General features: G+C 39.7%; 1 protein-coding gene across 1 annotated transcript; it reads right to left on the reverse strand.

Moving 5' to 3' along the window:
* Positions 1-8,660: 8,660 nt before the first annotated feature.
* LOC141908181 (uncharacterized) lies at positions 8,661-12,432 on the reverse strand. Its single transcript, XM_074798082.1, has 2 exons — positions 11,687-12,432; positions 8,661-10,804 (listed from the first exon to the last, which is right to left on the reverse strand). The coding sequence occupies exon 2, from the start codon at positions 10,635-10,637 to the stop codon at positions 9,303-9,305; it is 1,335 nt and encodes a 444-aa protein (XP_074654183.1). The 5' UTR covers positions 10,638-10,804; positions 11,687-12,432; the 3' UTR covers positions 8,661-9,302.
* Positions 12,433-13,080: the final 648 nt, after the last annotated feature.

A 13,080-nucleotide genomic window follows, 5' to 3' on the forward strand; every position in this document is an offset into this window, starting at 1 on the left:
TCAAACGTATTGTTTTTTACCTCCTCCCTGGCCGGCATCGAAATACGTACTTTGTTCTGATGAAGACCAATGGCTCATTTCCTATCAAACATGTCCTCTGGGCAACATAGATTATTTACTTGATGTACGTATCCATTATACGACTTTCAGCTCTGATTGCAGGCTGAAAATTACCTGGAATTTACTCTCGTCTGCATCGACATAAAAGCAGTTTTTTACCATCAGATCATAAAACATCCATTTATTTGTCAATGCTCGCTATAGTGGATGAAAATCAATTTCAAGTTCCGTTTTTTTTTGTCGCAAGCTATATCTCGCTGTAAAATGAAGTAATAATAAGCGACAACGAAATTTTTTCTTGGGACTGAATATTCTATTCGTTGTAACCATTATTTCAGCGATGTTATGTCGTTACATTGTATCTCACGAGAGCTCTACGAAATAAAAAAACATTTCGAATGTATCTAAAATCTTTTTACAAGTTTACGCATGACAAGAACCACTAGATTCTATACTTACACACCGATCAATCATTTATTCAAACTGTCGACGTATAAATGAATGAGCGTGGAATTTGAAAACAATTCGGAGTTTTTCTGCGAGTCTAGCTGATGAAGATGATTGCTTTCTGACACCACCGCGTTTTCGAGAAGGGAAAAAACTAAACATATAGCCGTCGAGAATCTATCGAAAATGCCATCACGTATACATGATTTCATGGCAATTATCCATGGTAAATTGTGAAATTCTATGAAAAATATGATAACGTTATCGAGAATTCAGACTTTTTGTTACAGTAGTAAAATACCGACTAATAGGAAGTTATTATATGCCTCTATAGGTGTTAGGCGTTCTTGTCACGTAAAACCATTGACGAAATTCACGAACCCCCGAGAATGACGTACAATGAAGCCATCAACTTTTACGTCGAGCCTTTCACACTCCCCCGGCGCACCGAAACGCACTGAAACAGAAATTCCAGAAATTGATGTTCACAAGCCATGACTTGACTACATTTCAGTAGCGTTCCATTATTCATTCTTGTGATACTGTTGGGATCTTCATCAAAGATTCCAATACGACCAATATACACGGGAAGATTTTATTTGACATTTACACTTCAATTTTTAACGTCGTTATGGTGTAAAATGCTATCGATGGCTAGCCGCGTCGATTTCCGGGGAAGTAATAATGTAAAATGTCCCGAAGGAAATTCCTGCTTAGGTTTCACCGCGACGCAGAAGGCCTTGATCAATCCCCGGCATGGCATATTAAATTCCTAGCAAAGCCAAAATAACTGGATACAACCGGAGTCTGATTGAAATTGTCATTCTACCTTTTTTCACGGCGCGTTACAAATGTCCTTACGTCGTACAACGGGACCTGTGCGATATGTATACATTCATTAAAAAACCCATTCGCGTGGCTTTCTCAAATGGTCTCCACTTTTTGCGCGTACTATTTCGAGTGTTTGTCGGGTTGATAATAAATAACAAGCATGAGTTGCAGCGAATCGAAAAGAAATAACTCAGCGACACATATCTACGTCGGTTCTGGTCATAAAGATCGACGCCTGATTACCCGACTACAGATGAAAATCACAATTTCCCGAATTATCGTGCCGCGGGAAATTCATATTCATCATCGTTCGCACGCCATGAACGTCAATAGAAACTGTAGGCAATGACATTAAGCGTCCCAGAAGTCAGCTTTTCCCTATCACTATCGCCATCGCTCGTGACAATCAAGACCAGAAAACGGTCCGTTGTTTTATTGGACTTGCGAGTAATTTGTTTGTTGGCTCAAAATATTTTATACGTTAAGCCCCGAGGATGCTAAGCCATCTTGTCAGATTTTATGGTTACAAATTCACCATCGGCATCATTTCGTATGGCCAACAGACGGTGAGAGATTCAGCGAAAACGTCGAAACTAATGAAAGTTTTGCTTTGCTGATTCCGGAGTGCCATTATTTCGTCCCTATCAACAATTCCGTTCGCAGTTCCGAATAATGAATCGCTGCTCGCACAATGGGGCGTCATCCCTCGAAACAAAACGCAGCTGTGATTGGATTATTTGTATTTTCACTTTGAGTGTCTCTTGTAACGTATGTGTGGTGTGCGTATGAGAGCAAGAATGTGGTAGGTGTGGTGTGAGGGATTTTAGACAAGCCTTTTTGGCTTTTCTTCAATTCCTCGCACAAATTATTGCTACACTGACTATATACTGTATTATACCATGTAATTATCATTTTCCATCTATTATAATCCCTTTACCAACTATTTATGCAAAATAAATCAAATCAAATTGTGTGCTCCGAGGAATTTCGCGGTTTATCGAGGGCCACGTTCTGCTTAGCGTTCCAAACTTCATTATCGGACTTTCTCAATAAAGGGATCAACCTACAATAAGATTTAAAAAACTAGGAGAGATGTTTTTGGACTCAAATCTATGAGCCATTTTCAAAATCTGACAGTGACCTGTCTGTGGAGACCAACGAACTTTCTCAAAATATTCCACATTGGTTTCAAGTGCCCTGGCGCGTCGTCGACTCACGACTTACACGTCATCGCTGTTTCCTTTCTGCTCCGACGGAGAGCGTCGATATCCACATTTCATATCGTGGGCCGGCGGGACTCGTAGAGAACATAACGCGATCAAACTGCATATCTTCTAATCTAATTAATCGCGGCGTCTTTAGCGTAATTCAATTGAAAGTTAATGACTGTCGCGGTGATGAACACGCCAGTAAGGACCTCTAATTCGGAGGGAAACAATGTTAAAATGATACGCACGAGTCCGAAGCAGGATAACTGAATTTATTTACAGTATCCGTGGATGTTTATCTATCATGTAGTTAATGATACAACTGGATCGGAGCGGAGCGTAAAACTACTTTCGTATTTTCTGAAATTTCCCAATAGGCTCTACTCATTGTCAACTATTCCTTGTGCGTACATTCCTTGTTCATTCATACCTTTATCTACAATTTGGGCTAATACATACACACACAGTGGGACCAGACTTAAAATTCACAATCAATCATCTTCGATACATCAAACGGAACCAAAACCTGTGGACTAGATTCATGTCGATATCAGATCGCCTCGGGTATATCCTTTCATCTCGCACGAAAAAAATCTTCAAGTTAATCCATAAATGTGGGAACCATCCAACTGCTTATGACAATAACCATTCACGGCACGTGATTCGACCCTCTGACATTGGTCTCTTGTGTCTCCCAACGCAAATACTATGGCGAGAATTTCTATTCAGAAGATCCCCTTACGGAATCGTGGTGAGCAGAATTTTACGACACATAACTGCTCATTTCTCTCGGAATTTTTATGGCTCGCTTGTGGATCCTTTTAAGTACTTTTGAGATACTACCTTCCGCGTTCGAATTATCGACAGACCGCAGTGGCAAAAACTGAAAATTGACTACTTATTACATAACGTCTGGAAAAGACTGCTTCCGATGGTTTCCCCCGGAATATGTCTGTTTAGGCGTATATTTATCGATATGAGTCTGATCAATCACTGACATGAGCATAATTAACGTATTCATCATTTTGCTGATAACCTAGCTTCCATACAATAATTGATAGGCTTTCTACATCACTCCCGCAACCATACATATATTACCCTGAAAACCATCGGTCGTAATACTGTAATTGTAATACTGCGTAATCACTGTGTCGGTGGATGGCTGGTGAGGTTTAGCAAGGAGTAGGTGAAAAGGTCGGCAATGGGTTACACATTTGAACTTAGCTGTAGGCTGGAAAGTCGATGGTCATCTAGAGTATATATCCGTGAATTTATGCCGTTGCATCATTATTACCAGTTTTGATGGCACTTAAACTCATTGTAGCACTTAAAGGATTTATGCACATATCGCCTGATAGCAGTAGTCTGTATCCTCAAGCAACATTTAATGGCATTCAGAATGCTTCGTCTGACGATATCCTGGTTCCGTATACATCACCGTCGCTTTTCCCGAGCTTGTCCAGTTCCCTAGAAACTTTTCAGACTAATTCTCATTGGAAATATGAAGAGTCAAACTGGACCATTGTTCATTCGGTACTTTTTTTACGATCAACCACCAGTTTGGTTCCCTTCTATCGTTGCATCGCCGTGTCCATTACCAAGAGAACAGCTATGCAAACCCAATTGGTTAAACTATTACGGACTATTTCGATTTAGAGTCCATGGTTAAACTCACATGAACCTGTGTTTTCGGTTTTCGGTATAGATTCGACTCTAAGGTTAAAACATTGGAAAAATGAGGAGTCGAACTTAATCAGAAATATTTTGGAACAGGGCCGGTATCATATTTATCATCACATGATTTTTTCAAAGTCTGTTCAGCTTTGTCTTCTATATAAATACCACTATGATATGGAAATTTAATCCCTTGCGCTATGTCTGAAGAGGGTAAAATGTAACTCCCGAAAACGTTTGCTAGAATAAATTTCTATACTTATTAGAAAATGAAATATGTACTGTTTTTTGCTTCTATAGATTTTCACCTACTTGAACTCTCTACCAAAGATCTGTTCAGCATTCTTTTACAGGATATAGTTTGACAAATATTTCCCGAGCTCAAATTCTCGCACAATCCGTAGACATATATGATAAAATATTTGACGGGCTTAATTCTTTTAAATCCCAGCAAGCAACTACTGATAAACTGAAGGATTTTGCTGCTGGGTCTCAAGAACATTAGAGGAGATAAACAGGCATGCACATATTATTCTGCCTAGAAAATGAAACACAATTTTCCTATTTATGAATTTGTTTGCTACACACACAAATTGACTTCGACAGTATTCAGCTGTCATCTGTTCTTTCACATGAAAATATTGATATACGATATATTCGTAAAACGTGCTGTGATTCACTGGCAATAAGCATATAAGAAACCGGCGTATACGATCTCTTCTTCTGGTACCGAGAAGATAATGCGCTGCTATACGGAACGCGTTCTAAGTTTAATAAGCGAATATAAGACGAATTGACCGGAATACCCAGACAGAGGAAATTATAGTAATTAATCTATTTTATCTCGCGAGTTACGATGACATGGATTAGGGATATTAAGAGATCGATTTGTTTTATCGGGGCGAATCGTCGGTCGTAAATTGCCCCGACACACCGCCGATAAAACAATTTCGTCTATTCAACAGTAGCTAACTGCAACAGTAAAGCCACCCGAACACTAAAAGCCATTTCTTTAATCAAATGTTGATAGAACTACGCCACGCGCGCAAGAACATCCATCATTTTGCTTCGACGTCGATTGCATTGTACGCGCTAAATGCGTTCCGATTTCTGCACCGGGAAGCAAGGTCTTACGTAACCGGAAAATATCAATCCAGCGTCGGCGTTGTTATGGCGTGTTTGTTTTTTGTCGATGGTGTACTATTTGCGGAAACAGTGACGTACGCGGTATTTCATCATATCGATTAAATTCAGAAAACATCGCCATACTTCCGAAAGACTATACGGGTGGTCCAGAGATTCGACGATTATTCGACGGTGACCGAACATGGAGAACTACGGTCGTATAAAAATGCATCGTCTTCTCAAACGATGGGAGCGAACTCATTCCTCGAAAACGTTTGACAAATCCGGCCATTCGAGAAAAGACCCTCATTAATTTGTCTTTAGGCGTTGCACACGTGTGCGAAAAGAAATTGTAACTCCAGTCCATGTGCTTTACGACCTCGTGCTGAAATTCATGTTATAGAAATGCCCCTGTAACTTATTTCATATCTATTTTTGAATGTTAAATTGTTATGTGCAAATATTCGAACGGAATTGCAAATAATTCTATTTAGCTTCGAAGCTTCGTTCGTCTGTCTACTTGTGCGCTATGGCTGTGTGCTTGCGTTTTATTCTTTAACAAATACCCTCAACCCACTGAGCGCCACGCAGGGCACTGGATGTTTCTTTTTCCCAATTGGGGATAGACCTTCGACCAAGAAAGAACCTTCGACCAAGAAACCCTGAACCCATGAACCTTGGACTGATGTGACCAGTGACCGGCGGCTTAAACCACTCTACCACTGCGCCTCTTACGTTGAACGTTGCGTGGATGCTTCTACAATGTAGTATAATATTGGTGATGCGGCTTAGATAGACCGATCCAGTCTCTCCGCGTGCAGCCCCATTATTCCGTTACAATCTTTCTTCACTATATCATTCCTTTGTAGAATGTCCGATAATGTAACTTCGTAATGAAAATAAATTTCAGTTTCAAATTCGATTTCTTTGTAGACGAAGAATCTTTCCATCTATCTCTCTATAGACTCGAAACATCTTTTCCGATATTCATCCATTGAGACCTCCGAGATCCCGTGGTTGTGATTTCTGAATAATATGAAAATCGAATTACTGATGTTCGGTTGAAATACATCCATTACATCTTTCTGCTTGGGATCATCACAGAACGCTTTTGCCAATAACTAGCATGGCAGGTCAGGTACGTCTTGCCGGGGAAGTTATGCTTAAAATGAAGACGCTTTCTTTTTTCTATTTCCATCCAATTATTATTTACTCCATGTTGCTTCAATCATTCTTTGATGATACAAAGTCGTCTGAACCACTCCGCCGAAGTTGATGACATAAGATAAACCGCGGGCGATTTTATTAATAACTTTTAGAGTCTTTTTTTCGTGTTTGACAACCGTTCGGGATCAGCTACCGGATAAAACCGCGCTCCTGGATTGATTGATCTGTACACGTTGTGTTTCACTTGGCTTTTATCAAGATGAACTTCCAAATAAAAAGATTCAGAAGTTTTTTGACTTGGTGTATAGTGCAATTCGTGCTAATCACTGCCAACAATACAAAGTAAGAGGGTTTTTTGGAGGAACTTGGAGTAATATTTCGATGTTTCGGTAACAAAAGTTGACTATAATACCGCTACGAGGACTTTCCTTGATTCTATATCATGTCGAATGTATACGTAATGCAACGCATATAGGAAACAGGCTTTTAACTTCGACCCACAGAGATTTGATTAAGCGTAAGAATATGAAAATGATCTTAAATGTCAAATGATCTCCCTTTGTCCATTCAATACATATTTGTAAAACAATAGTAAACAAGTCGACTAAAATCCTCAAGGAATTGAATTTGGGTCGAATAAGCGATCAAGTTTTTACAGTTTTTAAGTTTCTCCGCGGATATGCTTTTACATCATCTGAATAAACCGCGATTTACTTACGTACCACAAAAGTAGCGTTGCTACAAAAACCCATGCTTGCTTTCTATCTAGTCAACACGCGGGAAAATCAACTTAGAGGACTTTTACATCAACATCTACCCGAGAAAAAACTACAATTAACCATCGGACTATCTACACGTCAAGCCAAGAAAATTCACCCCAATCAGTCGCTTGCCGGTTCAGACTGAATGGAAGATTGTTTGAATGAACTGGAACCGAATTTCCCAATAATGTACTCCGATTTAAACAAAAAACTTTTGTTAACTCGACCGCCGATCACACAACTATATCTGTACTTCGATTTCCGATTTCAAAATCAAATCCCCTGTTTGGCTCCCGGCAGGTGTGGTGGGTCTGTAAGGGACACTCAATCAAAAAAGTCAAACGAGATTTACCAACCAAATAAATAACAGGGACAAAAAAACCCATTCTCGCCATTGTAATCTTTGAGGGTTAATTTCTTAGAGAATAGAACTGGTGCATCGGGGAGACAGACAATATGAGTGCGGCGGCAGACACCCGATCGAAGCTGTAACGGATACGGAGGTCAGGGCGCCTTCCCTAGAAGACCTGCAAGAATAGTGACAAGGCGACGATTTTCTAAGGGTTTGGCCTCAAGGGTATGAAAACGCCATATTTTTATTTCTCAAAGAATGCTTTAGCGTGAAATTCTCGGGATCACCATATGGCTACGTGCTCCAAAATCAAATGACTTTTAGCGTACGCAATGAAATTGTTACAAAAAGGCGTGATGTCGCTTTTAAGAATCAAAACGTCATCGAGTCACACTCTCTGGTGATGAGCGACTAAGAAAGAAAAGTTTACCGTTAATGTCAAGTGAACTATACTTGATGTTTACGGTACCAGATAGTTATGACCACATAAACCTTTGATTGAAATTTAGCTGAGTTGTTCCTTGTTTTTCGACTAGAGAAAATGATTGCGTAGTTAAACGCTATTTGATGTATTGAAATTATGTATACTGTCATATACTGCTTGATATGTGTCTCCTGTTTATTCGTGTGTGTGTGTGTGCGTGTGGGTGCGTGCGTGCATGCGTGCATGCGTGTGTGTATGTTCGCGTGTGCGTGCATTTTTCGAGTTAGGGGGCCCGGATTCGTATAAGTCACTTTTTGACTTCTCTGGGTCTCCTGCATTTTCATAATTGCGCTACATTTAAAAAAAAAATCACACGAAACCCTGTAAATTTTTCTATTTTATAATGTAATTTTGAAATGCAAAATAAATTCAATATTCAATATAAAATGTGTGTACATTCCATTATATTAGGTGGCTATAAGACCAAAAGATACCCGTAGAATCATGGATGAATATATGATATATTTCAAAAAAGAAAATTGGGAGCCGACGAATAATTAGGATCTGTATGCTAACAAAAAATGACAGATTAATTTCATGACCACGAAACGGCCGATAAATGGACTGTACTCTGATTTATCAATCCAATTGATTTGTCATATTTGATAATCGCTAAAATCGATCGATCAGTGTCATGAAAGCCAGCTAGATTCATTTTCTTATTTCGTCGTTTTTCTAACCTTTGTCACCGAAACGCGTCTTCATGTCGCCGATCAGTCTGACGGGCACAGGCAGTGTCCGAATTTTTCATCGAACAGTATAGGGTTTCTGATGCCTAGTAGCTACACTAAAAGGGAAATTGCCCATCGGATGGTGGACTATTGTATACCCGACAAGAGATAAGATAAGCTGACTTCGGACCGCACGCTAGCGTCATCTACCTTGCAGGCAACGGGGCGCTCATTGGTTACCCACCAGCCAATCAGATCCCCTTTCTCTGTGTCTCTTTCTCTTCCAATAGAACGCAAATACTTCCAAGACATCTAAAACTTCTTATCATCACAGCCTTATCTTTATCCTTTCAAATATCAACTTATTGTTTTCTTAAACACTGTACAAATAACTTTCATACACGTATATGTACATACGATAATGCATTTTATGTAAAACTCGACAATTGATAAGTAATACCAGAGAGTTGGTAATATTGAGCAATATTGGGCATTGAGCATTGACATATTTCGATGTTAGGGTCATGCAATAGCCGATACTGGCTTTGGCTCATCGACTATTTCGTCAAGATGCAATGGCTTTAAGCTGGGCGTCGACGAGATGTGAAATTCGTGGGCCTTTTCCAGCGCTTCTTTGTACTGTGTCGTAAGTTCGAGTTTTAACGTGATAACTTTCGCGTCAACCATTTTGTCGAGCGCCGATGGTCGTCTGATTTGTTCGAATTGTTCGGGAATACACGAGGACCGACGTCTACACACGTTTGTAGCCAGCACTCTCGCTTGATTGACCGTATGTACGAAGTCGTTCTTATGCGGGTCGTTGGACGGTAGAGTGCGGCGTATTCGACTCGTCCGTCGTTCTTCCAGTGGTACTTTCGGCGGCATATCGTCCGAAAACGTATCCTCATCGTCATCATCGGGACCTTCAAAGATTTCCTTTTCCTCTTTGAGCAACGAATCCCATTCGCCGGTTTCAACTACCGATTTTCTTTTGTTGCCCATCGATAAGCCGTTGAGAGATACCGTCTCGTTGGCGCTGTTGTCTTCGCCGACGGAAAGACGAGGTGATACATTCGTTTTACTCTTGCGACGAGTCAAGATTTTAGCGCTGCTTCGCCGTCTGGTGTCAATTTTACCGCGACAACGTTCTGCATCTTCCGTACAACTTTCGGATTTAATACCAGAATCATTGACATGCTGATTTTCATGAGTTATTTCACCTTTGCATGGATCTTCGTCGTTGGTAAATCGTACAACTGAAATTCTTCTCGTTAATTTATCATCGCTTTTAGCTACAGTATTCGGAATAAGATTGTTCACGCTATTTTTTCTTATTTTGATAATTTCGCCCGGAACCTCGACGACTATGGCTCCATTTTCGTTATCTGGCGTGTGCTCTTCAGACGCTTTGGTGCGTACCTTCTTAAGTACATCTTCCCAATTGGGAAACTTTTCGTTTCGGGTAATCGGGCATGATTGGGGACGTGTCGGGACGTCTGGCTGAACTCGATGCGAAACGATGTGGCGATTGCCGGCCGACGTTGCCCGTCGAAACTTTCCGAATCGTCTGCTGATCACCCGATCGCCGTAAAGAAAACACGATCCTATCGTCTGTCGTTGATAGTCGGTTTCCCGGTCGGGAGGTAAACCTTCTGGGCTGTACCCGCTCGACGATCTGATAAACGCCATACTACGGTTCAGAGTGTATATGTTTTGATTCGTGAGGCGTATGTTGTGCGACTTTTCTTTTTCGAAAAGAATTATTTGCTTGCGCAGTCGGTTCTCTTCGAAATTGTTCACGCGACATGCCTTTTGAATGCGGAGCGATTTACCAGGAGTGACGTCAAATTTATTCATGGTGTGAGATTTTTTACGCAAACAAAAACGAGGTCTGCCAAGTTCCCATACCTTTCACAGATATCAACGTTAAGCGTTAATCCTACTATTTGTTCCTCGGTTACAACTTGAGATATCTCTTATACGTAGGTATAGTGTTCCATATACGAGATCGGCATTTGTGAAACCTACGAAAAGAGGACGCAATATCTTATAATTTAATTAAAGAGTTTCCCACAATAAAAACGAAAAATAAAGTCCGAAAAAGTTTCCTTGAGCTGGTAGTTTATTAAACGTTTCAACCTTATCCTGATAGTCATCTTCAGGAATACTGTATTCCTGGACTAATCAGGATATAGTCGAAACGTTGAATAAACTACCGATACTGTTTTTCTGAAGATGACTTTTGGGATCAGTATTCTAGAAGTATTCTGAAGTATTAGAATCAATATTGACATGACATGATAATGATATTGATATTAGAATTACAGTTGAGGCATCAAATAAACAACTAGCTCAAGGAAACATTTTCGGAGAGTTTTTTCGTGTCTCATTAAATTACTTATTTAACTGTCTTATTATTAGTTTTCACTGTAGAGAAAGCCAACCGTCCAAACGTGTTATTATCCATTGCCCAACTCACTGCCCAATCCTCATCACCTTCAAACCTCTCGATGTAACTGTATCAAACCGTACATGTGGAGTTTAATTCTATGGATTCTATCGGAACGGCAATAGGGAACGGAAGCATCATGCCCGTCACAGATATTGAAAATGTACCCTAAAATTCATTCCTTCTCTTTTTCTCGTAAAATACGGAGCAAATAAACTTTGAAAATTAGAAACTTGGGCCATTTTGAAGATTGAAGGCTGACTAGGCTACTACATCATCGCATATGATTCCTCCGTTCTACTGTTGTTGTTTCGGAATCCAGACCAAACTTCACTTATATTAAGTTAAGATCGTTTAATTTATAATGAGCAGGTATTTTAAGAATATGCTCCACAGGCCTTAGATGTATTCGTATTCAAATCATTGAGATGAATAAATATTGTAATTGGTCACTTACGCTGAATTAACAAGCAATTTTTCGAATCTGCTCAATACAATAACTGCACTTCTCTGGACTGCACCTTTTCGATTTCTTTATTCATTCTTTCCAATTATACATTCGAAATACCTTATCTCGAGCCAATCATCATCGATGGATTTTAATCAAACGCTCCGCACTTTTCATCGTATAAGTCAAGAAGATAAAACAAAATTATCAGTAATCATCAGTAGACATCTTGGCGCTTAGTAAACGGTCATAAAAGTGAGTCCGCGACCGTCCGCAGTCATAGAAACAGCCCGAATAGGATTCGATCGAAGTTCAATTTGTTAGTAAACAGTATCGAGATGATCAGACTGTGATCTACGAAAACATGATATTCAAGTGATTTACGTTGTAGAATATCCGAGATATAAACATGTCAACCGCCGAGGTCGGTACGATGTTACCCGAGGAAGATTCGAGAAGGTTATCTCGACCCTTCATCTCGAACCGTTCTGATTTTCGCTTTCAGTCGGCACATATGGTTTTCCAGTGACAGAACTCCATTGTTCAATAATTCTAATAACGTTCATGTATCACTAACATTGAGTGAAATTCCTTTCGTGCGGTCTACAAAGTAAACTGTTGCACTTGAACGAGAAACAACATTTCTGTGTACATAGACCTCGTGTCTTGTTCGCTGCAAACGCGCGTAACCGCTTTCTCTTTAAAACGCTGGACAACCCTCCGTCTGTTTGTCGTTTCGTGTATTACCAAGTCGTGAGAACGTTTGGCTATAGTGTTATATAGAAATATCGCAGCGGTGTCTGTGATCCCCAGGTCAATGATTTATAAACCGAAGTGATTGATATCGAATATTCATATCGTACGAACGTACGATATCTGACTGTTGTTTGCCTGATTAATGCTGTAAACGTTTGTATCGATTGTTGTGCGTTGCAGGTTCAATATATACATATATATACAAATGGAAAGTTGCATTTCATTGTCCATGAATTATATATGCACAGAAAGATTTGATTGTGTCCAATTGAATCTCGTACTAATGAGCGTTAACTAATTAGTAATCATATACGCCTATTTTAGTGATCAATTAACTGTCGGTTCGCTTACACGCGGTTCGAAACATCGTGATCATTATTTTTTTGCTTTTTGGATTAAAAAATTCTGATTTCTACTATGTATGAAAAACCGCGCAGATTCGTAACAAATAAGTGCTACATATTTGCTTAATGAACTATAGATTAGAATTTGAAAAAATATGAAAGTGAGAACGAAGTGAGGTTTTAAACTCGGGAGGTCAGACACTCCTTGTCCTTTTGATATCATGATCACTTTTACCTCATTTTTTTCGGAATAGACGAAATTACCTTCTGTTTTCGGTAATGTCTTCGATTAAAAGCTGATCT

This window comes from Tubulanus polymorphus, chromosome 1, assembly GCF_964204645.1.
Source record: "Tubulanus polymorphus chromosome 1, tnTubPoly1.2, whole genome shotgun sequence".
Taxonomy (NCBI): domain Eukaryota; kingdom Metazoa; phylum Nemertea; class Palaeonemertea; order Tubulaniformes; family Tubulanidae; genus Tubulanus; species Tubulanus polymorphus.

What these genes read in the sequence shown, in the direction of transcription:
- LOC141908181 (XM_074798082.1), bottom strand. Translation starts at nt 10,637, where the DNA reads ATGAATAAATTTGACGTCACTCCTGGTAAATCGCTCCGCATTCAAAAG.